This window comes from Phacochoerus africanus, chromosome 8 (genome assembly GCF_016906955.1).
Source record: "Phacochoerus africanus isolate WHEZ1 chromosome 8, ROS_Pafr_v1, whole genome shotgun sequence".
Taxonomy (NCBI): Eukaryota; Metazoa; Chordata; class Mammalia; order Artiodactyla; family Suidae; genus Phacochoerus; species Phacochoerus africanus.
The window spans coordinates 150,507,822-150,535,622 of NC_062551.1; the positions used below are offsets into that span (position 1 = coordinate 150,507,822).

The window sequence follows — 27,801 nt, forward strand, 5'->3', positions numbered from 1 at the left end:
AATATGTACTCATACCAATCACATATTGGATTAACTCAATTCTAGTATTTGACCTAATATGTAGCTTTGCATAGGATGAACCCTACCCATCATCTCATCCCAGACCTTCCTGTAGGATCATCAGCAACAGTCTTTGTAATCCTCAAGCTGGTTAGGACAATATATTCCAGCCAAAATCTCAATGATATTTGTGATCTTATTGTGGGGGTAATAAGGCTTCTGGAAATCCAAAAAATGCCTTTTAGCTCCCTGCTGTTACCTACTGCATATGAATATCTGTTCTTTAAAAATTGAGGCTATTGAGTGCATAAATAAAGATTTGCTAAAAACCACATGGGCCGCATGCTGGAATTTTTTTGTCCATAATGTAAAGAGAAAGCAAAAATTTCAAATACTGTACATCTAAATACTTCTTAAATACTTTAATAAACATAAGGACAATGTGGCTGGCCACTTACAAGGTTGTTAACATGTCAGCATTAGAATGAGAACCTTTAAATATCTTGTTATCCACTCTATAGCCTGGTAGAGAAATTTCCAGAATAATGCAGAAGCATAGGCTTTGGCTGAAAACTTGAGGAATAAGAATTTCCTGGCTTCCTAAAGCAGATGAACTAGATTGAGTATTGGCATGCCCTTACTCTCTCAGAATAACTAACTTTGAAGGGGTCATCACTAGAATGGTCCTTCTAATAAACTCATTTTCAGAACACAAATTCTAAAATCAGTCCTTCTTAATTTATACCATACACACTTAGCACATACAGACACACACACATACATATTTAACAAATTTGCTGGTACTGTGGTCAGCTCAAGAACCAGCTCTAAGTGAAACATCCAGGACAGAGATTTTGTTCAATAATAATCATAGAAATTACCATTGATGAACTTCTACTATATGCTAGACACTTGACATTTATCACTTCATCCTTGAAACACTCCTGAAAGATATTTCTATTTCTAGCACTCAGACTTAGACCTAGCAAACAATTGGTATTTAAGAAATCTTCGCTTCCAAAAATTTATATGGAACCACAAAAGACCCAGAATTGCCAAAGCAATCCTGAGAAACAAAAACCAAGCAGGAGGCATAACTCTCCCAGACTTCAAGAAATACTACAAAGCCACAGTCATCAAAACAGCGTGGTACTGGTATCAAAACAGACAGACAGACCAACGGAACAGAATAGAGAACCCGGAAATAAACCCTGACGCCTATGGTCAATTAATCTTTGACAAGGGAGGCAAGAACATAAAACGGGAAAAAGAAAGTCTTTTCAGCAAGCCTTGCTGGGAAACCTGGACAGCTGCATGCAAAGCAAGGAAACTAGAACACACCCTCACGCCATGCACAAAAATAAACTCCAAATGGCTGAAAGACTTAAATATAAGACAGGACACCATCAAACTCCTAGAAGAGAACACAGGCAAAACACTCTCGGACATCAACATCATGAATATTTTCTCAGGTCAGTCTCCCAAAGCAATAGATATAAGAACAAAAATAAACCCATGGGACCTCATCAAACTGAAAAGCTTTTGCACAGCAAAGGAAACCCCAAAGAAAACAAAAAGACAACTTACAGAATGGGAGAAAACAGTTTCAAATGATGCAACGGACAAGGGCTTAATCTCCAGAATGTATAAGCAACTTATACAACTCAACAGCAAAAAAGCCAACAAACAACCCAATGGAAAAATGGGCAAAAGACCTGAATAGACTGCTCTCCAAGGAAGGTATACAGATGGCCAGCAAACACATGAAAAAATGCTCAACATCCCTGATGATGAGAGAAATGCAAATCAAAACTACCGCGAGATACCACCTCTCACCAGTCAGAATGGCCCTCATTAATAAGTCCACCAATAACAAGTGCTGGAGGGCTTCTGGAGAAAAGGGAACCCTCCTGCTCTGTTGGTGGGAATGGAAACCGGTGCAGCCACTATGGAGAACAGTTTGGAGATACCTTAGAAATCTATACATAGAACTTCCATATGACCCCGCAATCCCACTCTTGGGCATCTATCCGGACAAAACTCTCCTTAAAAGAGACACATGCACCCGCATGTTCATTGCAGCACTATTCGCAATAGCCAGGACATGGAAACAACCCAAATGTCCTTCAACAGAGGATTGAATTAGGAAGATGTGGTATAGATACACAATGGGATACTACTCAGCCAGAAAAAAGAATGACATGATGCCATTTGCGGCAACATGGATGGAACTAGAGACTCTCATACTCAGTGAAATGAGTCAGGAAGACCAAGACAAATACCATATGATATCACTTACAACTGGAATCTAATACCCAGCACAAATGAACATCTCCACAGAAAAGAAAATCATGGACTTGGAGAAGAGACTTGTGGCTGTGCCTGATGGGAGAGGGAGGGAGTGGGAGGGATCGGGAGGTTGGGCTTATCAGACACAACTTAGAATAGATTTACAAGGAGATCCTGCTGAGTAGCACTGAGAACTATGTCTAGATACTCAGATTGCAACAGAACAAAGGGTGGGGGGAAAAAAATGTAAATGTAATGTATACATGTAAGGATAACTTGATCCCCTTGCTATACAGTGGGAAAATAAAACAAAAAATAAATAAAAAAAAGAAATAAAAAGAAATCTTTGCTGACTAAATAAATGATGGGTACCTATAAGGAAAATGAAGCTGGGCAGGGGGTAAACCTTGCCCAAAGTCACCTGGCAGAGCAGATGCCCAGCTCTATTATCCTGGACTATTTTATGATACCATTATGTCATCTTGCATGTAGGTATTATATATTATACATAGAAAGAATTACCTAGAAAAGATTAAAAACAGATGAATATATGAAAAGAGATCATGATAACAAAAGGGCATGTACATCAAGGTGTTAGGTGTTTTGCTCCTCCTGGAATCAAATCTTTATGATAAAGATGTAAATTTAGCAGGAGCTTTAGCTAAGGAAAGAAAACAAGAGGTCCTCTAAATCTTGCCATGAAAACGCACTGCTAACTCTAACCAGGAAGGCTGTAGATGTATGAGTACAACAGAAAGGGGTTTGGGGTGAGTAGATGCAAACAATTACATTTAGAATGGCGAGACAACAGGGTCCTACTGTACAGCACAGGGAACTATATCCAATCTCCTGGGAAAGACCATGATGGAAAAGACGATTAAAAAGTGTATATGTGTGTGTGTATATATATTACATATTATATATATATATATATATATATATATATATATGAAACTGAGTCACTTTGCTGTACAGCAGAAATTAACATACTGCAAACCAAATATAAATTAAAAAAATAAAGGATGGGACTTCATGCATTTAGCACTGACTGATGGGTCTGCAAATGTGAAGCTTATGCTTACTGTGGTTCTAATTTTAGCCGACACGGTGGTCATACCACTGCCAGGACATACGCCAAACACAGTATATATGCACATTTCAATTCGTAGGAAAGGGAGGGACACCTTTTACTTTATGTGATTCTTTCTCTAGTGGGTGAGGAGAGTAGGACAAAAAAAACCCATGTTTGGCCACACATACTGTGAGCTGGGATTCAGAAGGGAGTCATTTGACAAAAATTTCTATCACTGCCAGTTCATTCTATTTGTTGCCAGCTTTGCTGTCCAAATATTCACCCCAAATATGTCAAAGAAAATTAAAAGAAGAAAATTATATAACAAAACATCCTTCTGAACTAATTCAATTTCAGTATTTATTTTGAAAATTTATTGAATTATAGTAGAGGAAACCCACTAAATTAAGCTGGCCAGACTGATATTTTTCTTCCTAGGAGTATGGCAATATTTATTATTTTATCTATGAGGGGTTGATTAAAACTAGAAAATAAAAACACTTGCAATGCCATCATATATTTAGAATAAGGTGGCTTAGGCAAAATGAAAAAATATATAGGGTCCATCAGTATTTTCTATTCCATAACCTAACAGATTTTCTGGAAAAACTGCATTTTAGAGATCGGCATTATGATTTTTTAAAAGAGACTCCTACTCTTTTGTCTGCTTCACACCAAAGCCTTACTCTGGAAGAGGTGCCATTGACTTCTACAGATAGAAAATGTGTGATGCTCATTTTAAAATTACTAGTAGAGCCTGCTATTGACCATCTAATTATGCCGAGTTCCATTTATAAACATAGCTAACCACTAAGTTTATGGAGACTTTTTGTGCTGCTTTAATAGGATATTGATCGAGAGCATAGTTGGAGTGGACTGCCATTGAATTGTGTAATGGCAAACAAAAGGCAAGGTCACAGCCACTGTTCATGCTAGGGCTGCAGTCTATTTTTTATTATAATCTTTTTGTTTCTTCCTTTAATGCTCAAGCCCAAGTGGTTTCTTTTAGAAAGAAGAGCTTGCGTAAGAATACAGCCTTAGTTTAAAAAATAATTTCCAGGCCATGATCAGAGGTGAACCAATGGGCCACTTGTTTAGAAAAGAAAGTTTCAAATCTGCTCTACTTTAGCAAAGACCTAAAATCCTGCACATCTTTAAATGGCATCCCAAAGGACTGGGACATCCAGAATCTCTTATCCTACACCAATTTCCTATGAGTCCTTCTTTGCAAGAACATTTTGTAATTTTCAAGTTTGGGCTTGTTCTGTCAAAGGGCTTCATTTCCTTATTGTACCTTGGAGCCGAGTTAACTGTTGTAGAAGCTCCATCCAGGCAGGTTAGAATATTGCCAACAGCCCCTGCTAAACAGGCGGCCAGAAAATCCTAGGGTGTGGAAATGTGTCCCCAAAGACACGCAAAGGACCTAGAGCCTTAAAAGAAAACTTCAAAAATGAACTACAATTGAGATCTTGGGATTCCCGTGTGAGAACACAGAGCGCACGTTTCTAAGGCAGAAAACAGCCACTAGGGTGCCACCTCATGCCAGGCTGAGGCATACGCCTGGCTCCATTCACTCCCACTCTCCATTGACAAACAGCTCGGGAATCCTGTAGCCACCCAGCAGCTTAGCTTTGTGGCAGAGCCAGGACAATTCAGCTGCTGGATTTTAATAGATTCTGCAGCACTGCAACAGGAACCCAAAATCAGTCTGGGTAACTGAGAGTGCTTTTCACACCCAAAGACTCTAAGGCTGGCCACAGCGTACTGAGAACCCTGGCTTTTCAAAATTCCAGGGCCATGAAGTCATCCCCAGCCACGAAGTTTACTTAACCCTTGCAGCCGACTCGGGGGTACAAACCACTGCCAGAAAATTAGAACCCGGCCAGGCCAGAGTCACAATGGCCTGTGTGTATTTGCGGTTTTCCTCTTTCCCAGTGAAGTATTTAAGGTTTCGGAGTCACTCCACCAACTTCAAGTCAAAGAGTCAGCACTTTAGAAGGAAATGGGCAGAAGTACTGGATTTTTTTCAGAAGGATTTTCTGGGTTTCTCCCAGGAAGGATATTTGACAGCCTCAAAGCACACACTCCGAGGAAAACACTGGTACAAAATAAACAAGCGTGGGGGCTGACAGAGAGCTAGCTAAGCGGCGTCATGTAGCAGCCAGTAGAGTGGGCTCTCTTTGCAGCAACTTCATAGGAAAGAGACCCATCTGAAAATGCTTCTAGAAGGCTTTGTTTGAAAATGCAGCATCATGTAAGAGCCATTTCAACAGATGGTTCCTGTCTCTTTCCCCAGAGTATTATGCTAAAACAACTTTAGCGATTCTGAACTTCATTGTTAGCACTTGTAAACCCCCTCCCCCAGAGCAGAGACGTCTCTCTTTCTCTCTGGCGCGGTGTCTCGTGGTCTGCATTTCGCCCTGCCTCCCCCGGCACAAAGTGATAAATAACCAGAACTATTTTCAGATGGTCCTAGCACATGCAGGAAAAGGTAGGAGGAGAATGAATATGTTTGCTTTTATGCTGTACAGAATTCTCTTTGCTGCTAAGTGAAACAGAACTCTCCTTTCTTGCCTTTCATCGACTCTGGATGATGCAAAAAATTAAAAGGTGGCTAGGCAGGAGGCAAGGGTGAGAGGGGAACAAGTGGTGGGAGCCGGCAGCAGGAGCCCCTGATTCCCACAGCCCCCGCGCATCCGAGCAGGATCATTTAATGTCAGGCCACCTTGCCGCTTGACCCTCACGTCTCAACGTGTGAGGCTAAGCCGGCAGCTTTCTCTTGAGTTTCTCTGCCACTGCCACCCTTTAGTAACACGATTATAAACAACAAACTTAGCACATAGTTATTTCAGTAAATCCTCATGAGGAAATACCGAAATAGCATCTCCCTCCTCTATTAAAGTTAAAAGGAGGAAAACTAAAAACAGAAACTAACTGGAAACCTGGGGAAAGTCAATATTTACATTCGCAAATTTAAAAACTGAATTGGAAAGATCCAGAAAGAGGGAGGATTTTCAAGCTAAGGCCACCTTTAGTGTGAAATTTCCGGGCCGTGTATGTGGTCAGGTTGGTGTGACTGGGGGGAAGTGGGTGGAACTGGCATAGGTTAAGAGGAAGTTAAGGAGAAATCTGTGACGGAGTGGAAGAAACTCTGTGACATTGAGACCCTCAGAAACATCCCGGTAAGAGGCTAAATTAGAGAAAGATCATGGGTTGGGAGGGTGGGAAGATGGCTAGCTGGAGGACAGGTGGTTTTTAAGGAAATGAGACTATTCCGCATGGTACTGCAATCATTAGATCCATTCTTCAAAACACAGAGATTATACAGCACAAAGAATGACCCCTAACGAAAACTACAGACTTTAGGTAATAATAATGTATCAATATCAGCTCATCCATTGTAATAAACATACCACACTAACAAAACACGTTAATAATAGGGGAAACTGAGGAGCAGGGGCTGTATTGAAATTCTGTACTTTCTGTTAACCTCTAACTATAAACCTAAACTTCCCTTAAAAAAAAAAAAAGCCTATTCATTAAAAAAAAATCAAATCTGAAAACAAATTCAGGAAAAACTGTTGTAATTAAGTATTTTATTTGTTTTGGTTTATCTGAAAATCATTTTACTTTTTTTATTACACAAATTAATAATCAGAAGGTTTATCAACTCTAACAAGAAATGCTAATTTAATAAAAAGGCAGAAACTTTGGACTGTTTAGTTCTATAATGCACTTAGTTATAGGAGAGGTCATGACAAAACCCTCTGCAGTGAGCTAGCTGAGTACTGCAAAGTGAAAAGCGCAAATTTCTCAACTTTGTGCATCACCATCTCCTTTATCTATAAAAAGGGACAATGACAGCAGTCCAGAAGACTGAGCGAGGTCATGTTTACAAGGTGCCTAGCACAATGCCTGGTACTTGGTAAAGCTTGATAAACGCTGGCTATGGTCATTTTTCATATTAATGTTGCATCATGCTCCTACCAGGGCTCACATCACGCACTTAATCAACGGAGAGGCCACTTAGCTTATTTCTATCCCAAGGCTGCAGAAGGCACCCAGCTCACTTATCTGGAAAAAGTGTCCACTACACCTCTGAAATGGATGCTTAGCTCTTCTGCTGTGGGGAAGGGGGCAGCACTGCAAAGGAGGTTAAGGATTTTGACTCCATCATGTGGCCTGAGCTTACGTCTTTCAGAAAGATGTGAGGGTGAGGAAACACGAGCTGGGGGCTCCTGCCCTGGGTGGCCAAGGCGATCTTGAGACACAGACCCCAACAACCCTGGATTAAAGATCTGCAGGAGGGAGGGGGCTCTGGATGGCAGTTTGGCCTGAAGCCATGGTTTAGCTGACACAGCCCAGTCCCACTCTTGCCAAACAGTTTCAGTCAGCACGAGGCCATGTGTGAGTGCGTCCTAGAGCGATTACACAGCAGTGTGCAGAATCGAAAAGCATTCAAGAGCCGAAGGACGCTCACGATGCCAGGCATCAGCAACACAGCCCTCTAAACGGGCCAGGAAACAGACCAGGGCCCGCTGCAGATTCAGTATGTGGTCTGGCCCCACCCCCAGGCAATCTTGAAGGCAGGTGGAGAAATCCCTTGGCAACCATGCTATGGTGGACTGAACAGAAGCCTGGTCAGGTTAGGAACCACTAAGCCTTGGGCTGTAAGACCTTAAAGGGACACAGAGAGAGTGGAAGTGGGGTATGATTCTGGGGATGTTCTGAGCAGTGTGGGCCGTCGCATACAAACTCCCAGACCTCAGGACACTGATGGTGACAAAGACTAAATGTAGGCATTACAGCAGCCAGGGAAGAATCAAAAAGGTCTTGTGCATCAATCTTCTTTTCACTCTTTAAGGCTATGATCAGATCCCAGGAAGGGCTTTATGAATGAACGTATGTCCCAATAATGCCATTAGGACAGGCAGACTCATCTAGACACTCCCAATTACTACTATTATTAAAATTACGGGGAATACATGGGATGACGATCACTTTCAAAATTTTTTTGTCTTTTTAGGGCATATGGAAGTTCTCAGGCTAGGGGTCGAACTGGAGCTGTAGCCACCAGTCTATGCCCTGGGCACAGCAACGCTAGATCCCAGCCTCTTCTGCGACCTACACCACAGCTCACAGCAACGATGGATCCTTAACCCTCTGAGCGAGGCCAGGGATCGAACCTGCGTCCTCATGGATACTAGTTGGGCTTGTTACTGCTGAGCCATGACGGGAACTCCATGACTACTTTTTAAAAAATCTTAAAGGTGAAAAATACACATACAAATGCGTCTGTATTTGTCCATGGCAAAGGGCTGGCTAATCAGCTGTGCTTGGCACAGCACATATCCTCCCAGTTAACCAGGTACTCTCCTCTCTAGCTCACTGGTTGGTACTCTGCGTACACACCATAATATGGCAACAGCATCTTGGTTCCAAGTCATAGCCTGCTGCTCATAATGCCTCATTCTCTAGAGCTGCAACTCCCCTATCCCAGAACTTCTAGCATTAGCCCAGGGTCCCTGACTCTAGAATTCTAACACTCAGAGCTGCCTTCCTGCTGTTTTCCATCTAGTCTTGAGTTGTAGATTTCTTTACGTTCCCTTGGGCCAGTCTAAGAGTACAGATGAGCATTACACAGACTTAGCTTAAATTCTTCCCTGCTAATTTGACTTCAGGTAAATGACCTGACCCTCAATTTAGCACATTTGGAAAAATGAGAGCAATTTCTTATCTGGAAAGTTTATTGCAAGGATTAATGTTACATAACATACACAAACACCTAGTACAGTGCCTGGCAGACAGACTCTCTCTCCCTCTACTTCCAGATCTCCTGCCCCAACCTTGCATCTCCCTTTCTGGATTCTTAAGACATAAGAACAGACAGAACCTGAGCCTGTGTGATCAGGATGGCTCAGTTTGCTTGACCTGATATCTTGTCATGAGATTGACTTGCTTACTCGATCAATCTTGCAAGAGTGTAATGCAGTGAGTGGAGGGTATGAACCTGAAATAAAAAATGTTTATTTTTACTCCACCTCATTCCACAAAGTATTTGATGTACTTGAAACCAATGCACAACAATGCAAATTTATCAACAAGTGGTATTTTGAAGTAGAAAGGGAATAAAAAGATCAGATTAATATTTGGTATCTTTTTTCCTTGATATTGGGACCTAGAACATTGTCAGTGTATGCTTTATTTTAATGTTAGCTAGAAACTTTTATTTTAATCCATTAATCACTACAGGCACAATGCCCAAGGCTTATGCTTTTTTCAAGGACTTGTAAAGTTGTCTGAAATGTGATGAAAATTATTATTGTTATTGTTATTTTTGGCCACTCTCAGGGCATATGGAAATTCCCTCACGAGGGATAGAATTTGAGCTGCAGCTGTGACAATGCCAGATCCTTAACCCACTCAGCCACATCAGGAACTCCATTATTATTATTTTTTTGAAGTATAGTTGTTATACTATAGATTTTGCTTTTTTAAAAAAAATTTCATCGTTTTAAATTATCAAATGCCCCCCCTTTTGTCTTTTTAGGGCCACACCCATGGCATATAAAGGTTTCCCAGCTAGGGGTCACCACAGCTCATGGGCAACGTCAGATCCTTAACCCACTGAGCAAGGCCAGGGGTCAAACCCACATTCTCATGGATGCTAGTCGGGTTTGTTAACTGCTGAGCCACGACAGGAACTCCTAAATATGCTTTTAAACAGAAACAAAGAGATGTTTTTGTAGGAAGGCAACAGTGAGTGTCTGTGTGTGTGTGTGTGTGTGTGTGTGTGTCTGTCTGTCTGGGGTGGGGGGAGGGAGAGGGAGAATCCTATACCTTCCCCTTGGACTGTCTGGATTATGTCATAGCAAAAATACAATCAATAAGCCTTTGATCAATGGAACAGGGTGGTGACAGGTACTCTTAATTCACTGTTGCTGCTGATTATTGACAAGCTGGTAATGATTACGCTGTACGGTGTCACTCATGCTAAGGGCATTAGCATTCTTTAAAGGTCAAAAACAAATTCTTTCAAAACGCAGAATTTCTTAGAAGTCCGGGAAGCCTCAGAATTTGTTTAAACCTGGTTCACACTATACTCTAGGGAATATGTGAGACACTCAGGGTCCCAGTTCTTTTCCTACTTCTCACATGACAATGAGCTTCCCTTTTCCCTGATTTAAATTCTTGGCTGGCAAACAAACTACGAGGCAAAATTCTTCCAATGGGCATAAGATAAGGAGATTCCAAAAGCTATTTATGTCTCTAGGCGGCCTAGGCAAAAAGTAAGCAGAAACCCAAGGCAAATCTGTACCAAATCAAAGCAGAATTATACTTACTCTGTGACACTCTTACTAGCTCAGTCACACTAAAAACACCTGATGTGACAAAACTGTCCTGGAAGCCCAAATGTCCTGGGGAAACAAAAACAAAAGAAACAAAGTGTCATAAACAGAAGACATTTGACAAGAGAATTCTAAATACTAGTTTCACTGTGATTAAAAAGGTGAAGTCTAATTTCATATTCTGCTCTAGTTAGAGTTTATGTGGGCGGGTATAGTCATTTAGTGATGTGGATGGTTTTTTGGTTTGAATCTGGAGGTTATGGAAAGCTATGACACAACAACTGGGTAATTTCTGAAATGGTTAAAAAAAAAAAAAAAGTTCAACAGGAAATCTGAAACAAAAGATGATTTAAAATAAATGGTTACCTTGGCTGCCCTCTGAGACCTTCACAACTGGATGAAAACAGCCTACCTCAGAATCAGCTAAGATAGCTAAATTCCATAACAGTTTTTAAACACTGGTCTCTAAAGAAACATCTGATTGGGATTAGCTATCCATTCACTCAAACCAAACAAGACTGAAACATGTTCCCTCTCATTTCTACAGGCACCAGGCAGTGAATCTTTAAAAAGCCAGAGGGCAAAAGACAAGCCCCAATCCTTGAAACCTAAGAAGAAATTCTTCTGAGCGCAAGTAAAAATTCAGATTTGTTTTGAGACAAGAGGTTTTTGTGGATGGGTGGGTTGAGTCTTATTATTCTTTTTTTTTTTTTTTGAGAAAAGATAATAAATGGTTCAAAATGACTTAATCTTTGAAATCTATATCTGCTTAATTTTTGCTGGATAAAATTAATTTCCTTTAGGATATCTGCTATTATATCTCTCATCATCTGCTTATTTATTTTTATGGGACACTCAACATATTTATAAATGGCAAGGAATACATAATTTATGAATATCGTTTCCCTCTCTGCCTCTAAAACGTTCTGATTCTGAGTCTTACAGGGAGAATCTAGTTGAGAGATATGCCTGTAGAGCTGGTGGAATCACCTGCTTTAAAATTAGGGTCAAAGGAGAAGTTGTTGGCTTAAGGGATTTTTTGAAAAAAATAACTCTTTTTTGAAATAAAAAAAAATATCCTTACGAAAGGCAAAGAAAATGGACTAATCTGAAGATACAACAAACAATCCATAAATAAGATTTATGTTATTGACAAAAGCTAGATTTTTCCCACTTACTGAGGGGAAGCAAGTTTACCTACAGCATATATTATGCACCAATAAATTTGCTAAATATCAGGTACATAAACACATGCAAAAAGTCATTCCGTTTGGAGAATTATAAATGGCACTACAGAGTATTCTTTCTCTTTGGTTACTTTGAACTTTTGCAAAAGAAAAAATTTTAGGTTGAGAATTAAAAGACAATTTTCAGTTAATTTTAATATCAAACACACATTCTATGGTATTTCAGATAAAACAGCTCTAATTTTTAGAATATGCAATAATCATAACTTGCTTTTTTTCTTTCTTTTTTTCCCGCTGTATAGCATGGGGATCAGGTTATTCTTACATGTATACATTTTTTTTTCCCCACCCTTTGTTCTGTTGCAATCTGAGTATCTAGACATAGTTCTCAGTGCTACTCAGCAGGATCTCCTTGTAAATCTATTCTAAGTTGTGTCTGATAAGCCCAACCTCCCGATCCCTCCCACTCCCTCCCTCTCCCATCAGGCACAGCCACAAGTCTCTTCTCCAAGTCCATGATTTTCTTTTCTGTGGAGATGTTCATTTGTGCTGGGTATTAGATTCCAGTTGTAAGTGATATCATATGGTATTTGTCTTGGTCTTTCTGACTCATTTCACTGAGTATGAGAGTCTCTAGTTCCATCCATGTTGCCGCAAATGGCATCATGTCATTCTTTTTTCTGGCTGAGTAGTATCCCATTGTGTATCTATACCACATCTTCCTAATTCAATCCTCTGTTGAAGGACATTTGGGTTGTTTCCATGTCCTGGCTATTGCGAATAGTGCTGCAATGAACATGCGGGTGCATGTGTCTCTTTTAAGGAGAGTTTTGTCCGGATAGATGCCCAAGAGTGGGATTGCGGGGTCATATGGAAGTTCTATGTATAGATTTCTAAGGTATCTCCAAACTGTTCTCCATAGTGGCTGCACCGGTTTCCATTCCCACCAACAGAGCAGGAGGGTTCCCTTTTCTCCACAAGCCCTCCAGCACTTGTTATTGGTGGACTTATTAATGAGGGCCATTCTGACTGGTGAGAGGTGGTATCTCGCGGTAGTTTTGATTTGCATTTCTCTCATCATCAGGGATGTTGAGCATTTTTTCATGTGTTTTGCTGGCCATCTGTATACCTTCCTTGGAGAGCAGTCTATTCAGGTCTTTTGCCCATTTTTCCATTGGGTTGTTTGTTGGCTTTTTTGCTGTTGAGTTGTATAAGTTGCTTATACATTCTGGAGATTAAGCCCTTGTCCGTTGCATCATTTGAAACTGTTTTCTCCCATTCTGTAAGTTGTCTTTTTGTTTTCTTTGGGGTTTCCTTTGCTGTGCAAAAGCTTTTCAGTTTGATGAGGTCCCATGGGTTTATTTTTGTTCTTATATCTATTGCTTTGGGAGACTGACCTGAGAAAATATTCATGATGTTGATGTCCGAGAGTGTTTTGCCTGTGTTCTCTTCTAGGAGTTTGATGGTGTCCTGTCTTATATTTAAGTCTTTCAGCCATTTGGAGTTTATTTTTGTGCATGGCGTGAGGGTGTGTTCTAGTTTCCTTGCTTTGCATGCAGCTGTCCAGGTTTCCCAGCAAGGCTTGCTGAAAAGACTTTCTTTTTCCCGTTTTATGTTCTTGCCTCCCTTGTCAAAGATTAATTGACCATAGGCGTCAGGGTTTATTTCCGGGTTCTCTATTCTGTTCCGTTGGTCTGTCTGTCTGTTTTGATACCAGTACCACGCTGTTTTGATGACTGTGGCTTTGGAGTATTTCTTGAAGTCTGGGAGAGTTATGCCTCCTGCTTGGTTTTTGTTTCTCAGGATTGCTTTGGCAATTCTGGGTCTTTTGCTGTTCCATTTAAATTTTTGGATTGTTTCTTCTAGTTCTGTGAAAAATGTCATTGGTAATTTGATAGGGATTGCATAGAATCTGTAGATTGCTTTGGGTAGTATGGCCATTTTTACAATATTGATTTTCCCAATCCAGGAACATGGAATATCTTTCCATTTCTTTACATCTTCTTTAATTTCTTTGATTAAAGTTTTGTAGTTCTCGGCATATAAGTCCTTTACCTCCTTGGTCAGGTGTATTCCGAGGTATTTGATTTTTTGAGGTGCAATTTTAAAAGATATTGTATTTTTGCATTCCTTTTCTAATATTTCATTGTTGGTATACAGAAATGCGACTGACTTCTGAATGTTAATTTTATATCCTGCTGCGTTGGTGAATTTATTAATCAGTTCTAGTAGTTTTTGGGTTAAGTCCTTAGGGTTTTCTTTTTTTTTTTGTCTTTTGCTATTTCTTTGGGCCGCTCCCGTGGCATATGGAGGTTCCCAGGCTAGGGGTCGAATCGGAGCTATAGCCACCGGCCTACGCCAGAGCCACAGCAGTGCGGGATCCGAGCTGTGTCTGCAACCTACAGCACAGCTCATGGCAATGCCGGATCCTCAACCCACTGAGCAAGGCCAGGGACTGAACCCGCAACCTCATGGTTCCTAGTCGGATTCGTTAACCACTGTGCCACGACGGGAACTCCAGGGGTTTCTATGTATGGTATCATGTTGTCTGCATACAGTGACAGCTTTATCTCTTCTCTTCCTATATGGATGCCTTTTATTTCTTTGTTTGTCTAATTGTTGCGGCTAGGACTTCCAAAACTATGTTGAAGAGCAGTGGTGAGAGTGGGCACCCCTGTCTTGTTCCAGATTTGAGTGAGAAGGCTTTCGGTTTCTCCATTGAGTATTATATTTGCTGTGGGTTTGTCATAAATGGCTTTATGTTCAGGAATGTTCCCTCTGTACCCACTTTGGTGAGGGTCTTGATCATGAATGGATGTTGGACTTTGTCAAATGCTTTTTCTGCATCTATTGAGATGATCATATGATTTTTGACTTTTGTTAATGTGGTGTATGCCACTGACTGATTTGCGTATGTTGAACCATCCTTGTGAACCTGGTATGAACCCTACCTACCTGGTCATGGTGTATGATTTTTTTGATATGTTGTTGGATTCGGTTGGCTAAGATTTTGTTGAGAATTTTTGCATCTGTATTCATCAAAGATATTGGCCGATAGTTTTCTTTTTTGGTGTTGTCTTTGTCTGGTTTTGGAATTAGGGTGATGGTGGCATCATAGAATGTCTTTGGGAGTATTCCTTCTTCTTCAACCTTTTGAAAAAGTTTAATGAGGATATAACTTGCTTTTTTAAGATAAAATGGCACCATGTGGGGTGATGGATGTTGACTAGACTTACTGTGGTGATGATTTCCCAATACATACAGAAATTGAATCATTGTGCTGTACACCCAAAAGTAACATAATGTCTATGCCAATTATGCTTCAGTAGAAAAAAAAAAAAAGAAAAAAAAATCATGTATGTATGCCACAGTTTTTTAAAAGGCAAAAATTCATTTGAAGAAGTCCATAAGAAATTTCACTTCTTAAAACAACCCCCATCCAAGTAGTTAGTTGACTTTTACTTGGTAAGGGCCTGAGGTGTTGCCTGGGGTTACAAGACCTGAAAAGTAAAAGTAAATACATGGGAGCTCCTGTTGTGTTTCAGTGATAACAAACCTGGCTAGCATCCATGGCGATGCGGGTTTGGTCCCTGGCACCGCTCAATGGGTTAAGGATCCAGCATTGCCATGAGCTGTGGTGTAGGTTGCAGACATGGCTTGGATCTGGCATTGCTGTGGCTGTGGTGTAGGCCAGCGGCTACAGCTCTAATTTGACCCTTAGCCTGGGAACCTCCATATGCCACGGGTGTGGCCCTAAAAAGACAAAAACGAACAAACATACAAATACATAAAAATTCTCTAACAAGGTTTTGACAAAACAGAGCACAGTATCTCCTTCTACCATGACAAAGTTAACATCACATTTATCCCACAGACCATAACAAAGGAAATCCAACCACAATGTGCAGTAAGTTTGACTTAAAACCCATATAACAATAGGAGATTCAGACTGAATGGGAAAATCTGGGTTGATCTCCAGCTCTTGCTCATCTTTGTCTGCGTCACTCGCTTACGGGCTGATACTTGTTTTAGTTCCAAACTCTGAAATGCCTTATTTTAAGGACGACTTTACATGCATTTTGAACAGAGTGAACATGAATACACGTACTTTGATCCTGCTGCCAGAAAAAGCAACCAATCTATTCTGAAAACTTAAGGACTTGGGAGGGGAACCCCGAGTGTTCATCCATTCAAACCATCATCCTCTCTTCCTGACTACTCCTTTTCTTTTACTTTTTTTCTTTTTTTTTTTTTTGGTCTTTTTGTCTTTTCTAGGGCCACACTCGTGGCATATGGAGGTTCCCAGGCTAGAGGTCGAATCAGAGCTGCAGCCGCTGGCCTACGCCAAAGCCACAGCAACAAGGGATCCGAGCCATGTCTGTGACCTACACCACAGCTCACGGCCACACCCCACACCGGATCCTTAACCCACTGAACAAGGCCAGGGATCAAACCCACAATCTCGTGGTTCCTAGTCAGATTCGTGAACTACTGAGCCACAATGGGAACTCCTCTTTTCCTTTTTTTAATCTTTTGTCTTTTTAGGGCCGCACTCAAAGCATATCAAGGTTCTCAGGCTAGGGCCCAATCGGAGCTATAGCCACTGGCCTACACCACAGCTCACAGCAACGCTGGATCTTTAACCCACTGAGTGGGGCCAGGGATCAAACCCAAGTCCTCGTGGATGCCAGTCAGATTCGTTTCTCCTGAGCCAGGATGGGAACCCCATTGACTGATCCTTTTCTTTTGTCCATCTCTTAAAAGTTGTCGTTCCAGTGCTTGAGCTCATCTCTCCCTATGTATATATGTCTTATGCTATTTTCTTTATTTCCATATCAGCTACCAGGCTTGACTTTGATATTTGTGGAAACTAGAATAACGTTTGCTTCATTCACCACTGTCCTTGACACCTGGGACAAAGCAGTTTGTAAGTGCATATTTGTCGAATGAGTGGATGAATCAATCTATAGGCCAATGACTCTCAATTCTTTATCTTTTGCCAAGATCTCTGCCCTGGGTTCCAAACCCATAAATCAAAACGCTTATTAGATAGTTCCATCCAAATGGCCCACGGGTATCCTCAGACAGAACATGTCCAAAGTGAAGCTCCTTTTCCTCTCTCCAAAAATCTGGCCTGACTCTTCTCTGTTCCCTGCTTCAATGAACCATCCACTGTTTCATCTCATTGTCTATGTTTTGTGTCATCCCCAACTCTTGCCTTTTACAAACACCCACATCCAATGACTCCCCACTGACTGTATTTCTGTTTCTTCACTCTATGTATATCTCCATCTCTCCTTTCTGGCTGTGGCCCTGGCTCTTCTCACTTCTCACCAGCATGATGGGACAGCCTCCTACGTTCTCTATCATCAGCCTTAGCTTCTCCTCTAGTCCACTCTCCACTTTGCAGCCAGAGCTGCCTCCCTGACAGGCAAAGCTGATGATTCATTTGTTCAACAGATACTTACTGGGAGCCTCCAGTGTGCCAGGTATTGGGTGAGGGGTTTGAGATACAGTCCCTACCTTCGTGAATTTACACTCTAGAATTAGACACAGCTGAAAATGTAAAATAAATGAATTGTTTGGGAATAATGTATAATGGGAATAAATAATATGAAGGAAACAAATAGGAAAAGCTTTTTAGAAAAGGTGGTCAGGGGAGGTCTCCCCTAGGAGCTGACATCTGAAAGATACTAAGGAGACAGCCAGGAAAAGGAGGGGGAAGAGCTCTTAAGGCAGAGGGGTTGGCATGTTCAAAGGCCCTGAGGTAGGAAAAAACAAGGTGTTGGGGAATCTGAAAAAAATTCACTGTGTTTAGAACTCGTTGCCCCTCATAAATCTTCAAGAGCCCCACAGAGAGTTCAGGGTACAGTACAAACTTCTTCCACTGGCATACAACCCCCATACAGTACAGCCCCCAGGTCCTAACTCGGAGGAGCCTGGCATGCACTAAACTGTGTGTCCCTGAATGAACACAGCTCAAATTGGGCTCCATAGGTTTACTTCCCTCTCTTATAAAAACGCTGAAAGAACTTCTTATTTCTGTCTCTTTTTCTCTCTCATCTCTAGCAATGTAATCTGCACTAAAACCAAGCCAACGTGCATCTGAAAATTATTAAAATGAACCATCCAAATTGTCCCTCCAAACCAAGCAGGATAAGGACAGAATGGGCAAACCATTTAGACAAAGCTTCCAGGTGAGAAGATGCTATCAGATTCTCTGATGAGAAATATCTGGGGTTGTCCTATTGTGATTATGGCTCGTATTTCGAGAGACCAAATAAAAACAGAGATAAAAGGCAGCATTGTTTAATGGATGTAAAAGCTAGACAAAAAAAGCCTAGTCCACACTTAAACTAGGACTTTCGTCATCCTGAAAAATCACTATAAATTAACCACTAGATCCTCCATCTCCTTCTAGCAACCTGCCTCCTCAAGCTTATTCTAGTAAAACGTGTGTAATTTAAAAGATGGAATATATGCAAATGTACAATAACCAGAAAAATAAAAATAAAGAGTAGAATTATTTCACAAACCCTGAAGTAACCACCCTTCCACAGAATCATGAGATTATCAGATTGCCTTGGCTACTCTATGTTTAGAATACATCTCCAAGGAAAGGTCTGTGTAAACACTCCACGTAACTTTAAGTGACTATGAAACTGGTTTTTTGTTCCGTCACCAATTATTTGGAAACCCACTGATGAACTCCAGAGGAAGACAGCCACGAGAAACGAAACTTAAGAAATGATGGGAAAAAATGACACAGCTAACGTAATTACTAAGCGGACCTGAGTAGATTATTATTTCGTTCTCGCTAACACAAACCAAATCACAAAGATGACTTTCAGGGAAATAACAGTAATCTGGGTGTTCTACTTTATTACAAGATGACAGAAAAATGGAAAAGACAATAAAAAAGCAAATTTAAGTACGTAATTCCGAATTCAGTTGGTAGCATTAAAAGATCTTCAGATGGAAAGCTGATTAAACATTCCTGAAAGGGGAGTTCCCGTCATGGCTCAGTGGTTAAGGAACCTGACTGGCATCCAGGAGGATACAGGTTCCATCCCTGGCCTCGCTCCGTGGGTTAAGGATCTGGCGTTGCCGTGAGCTATGGTGTAGGTCGAAGAGGCGGCTCGGATCCTGCATTGCTGTGGCCCTGGCGTAGGCTGGTGGCTACAGCTCTGATTGGACTCCTACCTGGGAACCTCCACATGCCATGGGTGTGGCCCTAAAATGAGAGAAAGACAAAAATAAATAAATAAAATAATACAATAAACATTCCCAAAAGGTCCCAAGATTTACATTTTGTATAGGGTGTCTCAGAAATGAGTGCAAAAAACACATACTTTTCAAAGTATTGGGGACCTGCTGAATAACACAAGGAACTCTACCCAATATTCTGTGATAATCTATATGGAAAAGAATCTAAAAAAAAAGGAATGTGTGTATATGTATAACTGAATCACTTTGTTGTACAGTAGAAATTATCACAACATTGTAAATCAACTAGACTTCAAAAACAGCTTTAAAAAATGAAGAGAAAAAAAAAAAAGTATGTCTTAGGTGAAAAGCCACACAGAGCACTGATCTGACTTTCACTGCAATTCTGAACTATTGCTCAGGAGCAATTGTATAGGAGATTGAAATAAGGAGCAGGTCCTTTTTCATTTTAGATAAAATGGCTAAAAAAAGTTCATTCACTGAAGTCTTGTTCAATGAATTCTCAATTAGAGTACAGAGTTCAATACCCTGGAATCAGTCATACCCACAGTGGGGAAAGATTAGGCTTTCCAGAGAGGCAGAAATGTAAAAAGCTAAATTCTTTTATGGGTGGTTAGGAAAAGCAGCTCTCTTTACCTTGATGATATCAGCAGTTATTATGGAAAATGCCATTATATGGGAACCAAATCTCATCTCATGAAGGGACTGAACATCTATCTACCTCTTAAAGGAAAAGAGGTTCGATTTGCAGGTAACCTTGCAGAACTGTTCAGAGGTCAGGGAAGGCATAGCTGGGAACAAACCATCTGGAGGGCTGGCCTTGAGAGAAAGTCTGCAAGTCCAGGAAATAGAGTTAACGTACCTGAGGAGGAAAGCTGATACCTGAGGTGGTATTTTTGTTTATCCTGTTTAAATAGCAAAGGGCTCTCAGCTCTAAATGGTCAAATCTCATGGGGCTAATGGATGCAGGCAAACTGCAATACACAGGTCATTTCATCAGAAAGCATGTCCCGTCTGCTCTCTATAGGGGGATGCAGAACCTGTGGATACTGAGGAATGACTACATTTTATAGCAGCAACTTGAGCATCTGAGGGTGCTGGTATCCCCGTGGGTCCTGGAACCAATATCCTGTGGACAGGAAGGGACAACTGTATCTACAGCCTCTTCTGCCGTGGTAAGTGTGGTTCTATCACTAGTCAAAGACAGGTCAATGGCCGGGCTTTTGCTTTTGCATACTTGTGAGTCTGGACTACTCAAAGGGAAAAGAGCTCCCTCCCTGTCAAGTCGTCTACACTCCACAAGGACTTGGGATTGCCTGGGACGTGCCAGCCCTGGGCTAAAACCGGAAGACACTGCTCTCTCAGAACACACATGCTGGTGCCCCTAAAGAAAAGTTCACCTCATCAACTCCGCTCCTCGAATTTTCATTTCTCCTTCAGGGAGCTGCCCACTGGCTTAGGAGCCACCTAAGAGAAGGGAACTCAGCTCCCTGCAGTGACTCCTTCCTCTTGCCTGACCTGACAGTCAGTGCATACTCATCAGCTGTGCTCAGTCAGTACTGCTGAGTAGAACTTCTGCTGGACCTGCCTCCTGTCACAGCCTCTTTCTACCTTACGTGACAGTGGTTTGTTTTCCTGTCTTCCTACAGTAGTCCTACAACACGCCAGGCAAGAGCCAGCAGCATCTCTTGATTGGGACACTGCCCACAGCGCCTGGCTCGATCCCTTGTTCTAGGTGTGTAATAAAAACTGATTCCGACGAGGGACGTGAGATACCCTGATTTAGCAGCCCTCTAAAGCACAATGTAAATGATTTCCGCTTACCTCTAGTCCCATGGTACTTCTATACTCTTATTTTAGAATATCTTAGAAAACAGGTTTTTTTCAGGTGGGGTTGGGGGATATTTCTATTGATCCGTTAAGCCCAAATTCCAAAATTTTGGTCTGTACACAAAGACAGTGCCTATGGGATGGCAGAGCAGCAGGACAGAGGAACTTGGGTCCCTGAATGATGCGGGAGAATAGAACCACCCTGCCAACTTAGCCTTCCATCTGGGACAGTTAGAAAAATAGATTTTAATGTACTTTAACCACTTTAATTTTCTGGTCTTTGTTATAGCAGCCTCATACTTACTCTAACCAACATAAGTGCCAGTCTTTCCTTTTAGAATGGAAAGTGTCACAAATTAGCAGTCCAAGAGTCAGTTTCAGTCTGCAAACACACTGTCCTTGGCTGGCAGAGTACTATTTTTTTTTTTTTTGCATATGAAGATTTTTAAACAGAGCATGAGCTTCCAAATGTACCACACTCCCCAATACTCTTTGTTGTACTTCATTTATTTAAATGTTCTACAAGAGCTCCATAGGCAAAGAAATTTAGAATGCCTGCTAGGTATCTTCTCTCTAACCTACTAGCACAGCAGGCAAAGGGTGCATAGATGGTTGCTCTGATAATAAAGCCGTCAGTATATCATGATTTTTTTTTTTTTGGCTGTGCCAAAAAAAGCTCCCTGGGCCAGGGATTAACCCCATACTATAGCAGCAACGAACCCACAGCAGTGACAATGCTAGATCCTTCACCTGCTGAGCCACCAGGGAACTCCAGTATTTCACGACTTCTTTGAGAATTAAGTTTAGACTCCTTAGCCAGGTATTTAAAGCCCTTTAATATCTGACCTACACACTTTCTCAGCATTTCAGGTAGTAGTTCCAAGAGGGCCCAAAAATACACTCTCTGTGTTGCAGCCGAGACATCTCATTTGCTCTTCTCCAAATAATGATATGTTCCATCCTCTGTATGAAAGTTCCTATCATCTTCCCAAAACATGTTATGTAGAATAGTCTACAGAAATGCTCCACCACAAATGAATTGAAAAAAAAAAAAAAAGACACAGACATATAGATAATAAAGATGTCCATAGTAAAATTAGTTCAGATGACACTATCACACCCACCCTTGGAGTGCGACAAGGGACATTTACATGTTAAAGCCACTAAGAGTTCCTTAATATCAGTGAACTCATGATTCCCCAAATAATTTGACATGGGTAACGTGTGTATTTTGGCAAATGTTTGTTGTTGATACATTATTCTGCTTTTTCCTATTTTCCCCACTTGGTGTAGGTACCAGTGTGCTGAGGAGAAAGTAGAATCGGAACTATCTGTGCTAATTAACACTTTTAAAGTAAGGTTCAAGGATAATCTACATTTTACACTTGCGATCTGCTTTAAAATATCTATGTTAGGAAAATGGGTCAAGCTGGTAACAGGTGCTGTAAAGTTAAGCTGAAAAGTTTATCCATAGAACAACACTAGGTAGTATGAATTTTCATCAAAAGCATAGCTTTCATTTATCTAGTATTTACTGTGTTTGACACTCTGCTAAGCACTTCAGACATAGTAGCTCTAATTCTTCCTGCAACCCTTCTGTAGTTAAAAATATTCTCATTTTACAAAAAAAGGAAGCTTTAGCTCAAAGAGGTGAAGTGACTTGTCTATGATCACAGAGCTGGTGGTAGAAGCAGGATTAGAACACAGGTTTGTTTAGTCCTCTTTATATCGGAAACGACAGTTTATTCCAACATACATAATATCAGACACTTCATTATTTACTCTAGCCCATAGGCCTTATCACATCTTTCTTCCATTCTTGCAGTTAATAAGGGAAGAGTAGTATCTCATGAAATTAAATGTAATGGCTTAACCTCACATAGAGAAGGTTTATGAGTTTGAGCTACAAGTAAGCATTTAATAAAAAACTGTGCCTAATATAAATCAAAAAATGATAAAAGATTTTTACTTATTTGTATGTTTAGAAACACTGGATGTACGACATCACAAAATGAATAGGAAATGAAGGGATTTTAAAGATCATTGAGTAATGGAATAATCATTTATTAGATTAACAAAATAATGAGGTTTGATTTCTTGAAAAATTCAGTTAATATGTTTGTCTTCCTATAACCCTATCTCACTTATCCTCTGGAACAGGGAGAATAAATCTCATCTCTCTTCCAATCTGTTACCTTTCACATATTTGTTTGGTTTTTTTTTTTGTCTTTTGTTGTTGTTGTTGCTATTTCTTGGGCTGCTCCCGTGGCATATGGAGGTTCCCAGGCTAGGGGTTGAATCGGAGTCGTGGCCGCCGGCCTACGCCAGAGCCACAGCAATGCAGGATCCTAGCCACGTCTGCAACCTACACCACAGCTCACGGCAACGCCGGATCCTTAACCAACTGAGCAAGGGCAGGGACCGAACCCGCAACCTCATGGTTCCTAGTTGGATTCATTAACCACTGCGCCACGAAGGGAACTCCCACCTTTCACATATTTGAAGATGGTTCCTCGGTCTCTAATTTTCTCTCCCTCAGGCTAAATAGTCTTTCTTTCGTTGATTTGCCATGTCAGCAAATCAATTTCCCCATTGTCCCTAAACATTTAGAATCATACATTTATTAAACCTATAATAAGAAACAGGTATTTTGCAAGTGGACCCTATTACAAATTAGTTTTGTACAAGAATAGAGAAACACTTGTTTTAGGGAATTTTTTTTAAGCATCACAAAAAATCCGTTTTTTAAATAAAGAAAATTTCGTTCCATGTTAGAAAAAGTCTTTCAGTATAATTAACATAATAAGATCAGTATTTTATAACTATTTTAAAATTAATGTTATTATTTTTAATGCACCATAAACTTAAAAGTATTTTTTAATTAACCTGGTTTTGAACTAGAAGGGGTTTTTAAGCAACCTTAATTGTTTTTATGTTCTGAATCAAAGTTTCCTCTAAACTTGGATAATAACAACTGCTAATCTGCAAATGGATCAAACTATTTGTAATGGCTTCGGTTTATGCTTATCAACTCTTACATATGCCAGAGAAAAAAATAAGGAAATGTATTCCCTGAATATATCTGATACAGGCTACCTTAAATGAAACAGACATGAAACTGGATCACCCGAGGGCTACCCTGGTTTATGGATGTAAAACAGCAAAAAACCCTTAATGCCCATCATTCTCTTATTTCTTTTTAGGTTTAATTCACATGGCTGTGAAACCATTTACACAGATTCCCTGTGTGCTAAACCATGCAATGACAGGGAAAGAAGGCCAAGGCCATGTGCTAATTTTAAGACACTCAACACTGATTTTAGTTCGCCAAGCGTGGAAAGAAAATCACTGATGAGCCGAAGCAATGTATTTTAAAAGACCTCTTGCAATGACTTTTCCAAGGCTACAAAAAGAAAAAAAATTACAAATAGGGAGATGTAGTTTTTCAAACACATCATCAAATCAGTGAAGGTTCAGAACCACAATACACAAAGAGCGTCATCTTTTTAAAAGTCACCTGCTTTGTGCAATTCTTACTCGGCAATTACTCAGTTACTGATGCCATAATTCACAGGGTTTATTAAATTATAGGATCTGTATTATACATTTCTGCAGATACGACGGCATGCCACAAATCGTGCAGGCCACTAGACTTTGAAGTTTGCTGGCTTAGCACAAACACAAAGTATTTTAGAAGTAGCAGAAAATTCTTTGTGAAATATAACAGAAGGAATTAGACTGTTCAGGCCATGTCGTGTTAGCACAATGGGGGAACACTTTTAAGACTTTAAAGTCATGTAATACAATTCTAGGCTGGATTTTTCTTGTTAGAAAAAGTAGAATGGGAGTGATTGGAAGAGAAAAGGGCCAATATTTGACAACAGAAATCAGCATAACCTTTTAACTGCAGCAGCCATGGGTGACTGCCCTTTGACCTTGAAAGATTATGTGGGATTTCAATGACAACAGCTGGAAGTGAGCATGTGTGAATGGAGAACACAGATCTGAGGCCTGGTACAAAAGGCTGCACAATCTCTGCCCAGATCAGAGTGCTGATTAGAAATTGTTTCCTGGTCCTGGCTTAATAGAGTGTGATAATGAAAGGCTGGTTTTTGTTTTGTTTTGTTTTGTTTTGTTTTGTTTTTTTTAATTCTTCCCGCAAAAACCATTGGTAGATTTCTTCCAAACCCGCTCTTCCCTTTCAGCCCCCAAATCTTCTGGGCTTTTATATGTAACAGGCCCATCTTTCTTAAGAATATAGTTTAAAACAAAACTTTGTTTCACAAGCTACTTTTCACAGACAAAATTTAAGTTTTTGAGTTCTCCCAAATTTTAAAAGACTCTCTACTGGGGCATGTCACATAGGGTGTCATTATTTTTTGTTTAAGGATCTGTAACACAGAGATAGACACAGGAGCACGCGCGCACACACACACACACACACACACACACACACATAACCATGAGAGTTCAATAAAAGTGGGAACTACATCCCATCTTTTTAATTCCACCATTTGTAGTGATTAGCACACAGTGGACCCTCTAGATGTATGACAAAGGAACACAGAGGTGAACTATTTATTCTTATCCCCTTATTATATTCCTGAGACGTAAAGGTTGATTCCTACACAAACATTTAATAATATCGCCTCTTTCTTCAACCATTTTCACATATAAAGTAGCAGATTTTTTTGTTATATCTTTAGGTTTGTTTACACAACAAGAATTTCTGAAAAAGATGAGTAATTTCTTTAAAAGATATGGTAACTTAACCTAGTAGAGAGAGAGATTTGACTGCGTGGTGAATATGGTCACTTCGATCCGTAAGACCCTTTATGACTGATATTCATTGAGCTGAAATGCACATAAACAGATGCAGATACAATCTCAAATTCCTGTGTGGGATCCCCATACTTGCTGACATGGCTCTGAAACCACCAGAATGATGCCACATGATTACTGAAAGGACATGGGTTATGACTCATTTATGTTGTTTTGGTTTTACCATACACTCTATCTTCCCTTGCACTGCTCTGGATTTTGCTAACTCCTTTAGTTCTGGATTTTGCTAACTTCTCTAGTTTCTGCACCAAATGAGCATCTCTTTAGCTCAAGTAGAAGGTGGCCTTTCCTTTAGCAAATAATATCCTGAGTTGGGCAAAAACCCACCTGGCTGTGCAGTCTGAGACAAGCAGAGGCTGGTGAAACTGACTTCTAAAGCAGACATGGGTCGTCTGCCTACATCCTTCTATAGCAACTCTAGATGTTATTCCAAACAAGCCATGGGACAGATTGTTTTTCAGAACAGACCGAATCCATTTGCCGTTTCAAAATTCTATAAACAGAGTATTAAGGAATTCAATTCCCACAGCAACTACATGGGCGTTGGCTTCAGTTTTATGGGAGTTTCTGCCAAACTCACATATTTGTAGAACTATTGGTTTAGAATGTCCTTTGCAACTCAGAGCAGGAGGGATCATTGCTTGTGATCTCAGTTCACTTTAAGGACTGGGGCTGACTGGTGACAGGTATACATGATAAATGTTCCAGAAGCCTGACCTAATTTCCCTTAAAGTGAGTGTTGCTAAGAACATTCCCTCCAACTGTCAGCTTGCAACCAAGGATTCAAACCTGCCAGGGTCCATTCTTCTTAGCGAGTTATTACCACTGCTTTGAAAGTCCACTCAAAAGGAGCTATTTTGCCTCACTTATCAAGCTTCTCCAGACTTACTTGTGCACTTAAATAAGTTATATATCTAACTTAAAATAAGTAATTACAAAACATACTCAGTTTCATAGTTTTTAGCTGTTTGTGATCAGAAAAGCAAAACATTCTAGGCTGAATATCAACCAAGGTGAACCTGAAATGTATTTGTCTTTTCTTTTGTAAAGGGATCAATATAGTAACATATTCATTCATCTTGTCCCTCAAAAATTACATTTGCAAGGTATTATTGACATATCACAAGGTAGGAGGGACAGTATTATAGAAATGAGAATCCCAAATGTCCTAAGCCTCAGTTTACTCAGCTGTGAAATGGCACTCATGGCTATACCTACCTCATAAATGTGTTGCTAAGAATAATGAGAATGCACTTAAAATGCCTAGCCAAGAACCTAGAAAACAGAATGTGTTCAAAAGATGATAGCTATTGTCATAAATAATAAATACACTCTTTATATCTGAGATATCAAATCAGCAAAGTTTTCAAAGATAAAACAGGTAGAAATGATTGTTCTTTTCATGTGGAAGAGTAAATAATGTCAGTATCCACATAAAAGTTGTATGCATAAATAAAAATGATGATGTCATTTTATTGGAATGAATTTTTGAGTGAAAATGAAATTATGTTCTAAAGCAAGTAACACAAAACTCAATAAAAGCAAATCTCTATTTCTTAGGTTTGTCCAAAGTGAGACAAAACAGTACTTAGTCTCCAAACTGTCTTTAAAAATTGAGCACAAATTTTAGGAATTTGATATTCATTAATATAGTTATACATAGTATTTATAAAAATACAATTATTTATAATACCTAAAATACTTTTAAATACAGATCTATTCAATAAATGCACATTTAACCATCTGTGTGTGTCAAGCATTATTCTAGATACAGGGATACACATTTTTGTTTCATATTTTTGGGGTGATAACTATAGATACTCCATCAAGAAATGGACCCTGCGTCATTTTTTTCAGCAGACCAAGTTTTATCCAATTTTTCAATAAACACTATATAGGAATATCTAGAGAAAGGGAAAATTTTAAATGGTGCACTTATTTTTTTAAGAATTTGGTTTGCTAAAAATTCTTATTGGTAACTTGGAGTTCCGTCGTGGCTCAGCTG

At 40.1% G+C, this 27,801-nt stretch overlaps 1 protein-coding gene across 6 annotated transcripts in view; it reads right to left on the reverse strand.

Annotated features, from left to right (window-relative positions):
- Positions 1–27,801, reverse strand: part of NFIA (nuclear factor I A) — a 403,238-nt gene that overhangs the window by 132,826 nt on the left and 242,611 nt on the right. For all 6 annotated transcript variants that reach the window (XM_047788855.1, XM_047788853.1, XM_047788851.1 and 3 more), the window contains one exon: positions 10,705–10,779. In XM_047788855.1, the coding sequence (XP_047644811.1) occupies positions 10,705–10,779 (75 nt within the window). The remainder of the gene's footprint in view (positions 1–10,704; positions 10,780–27,801) is intronic.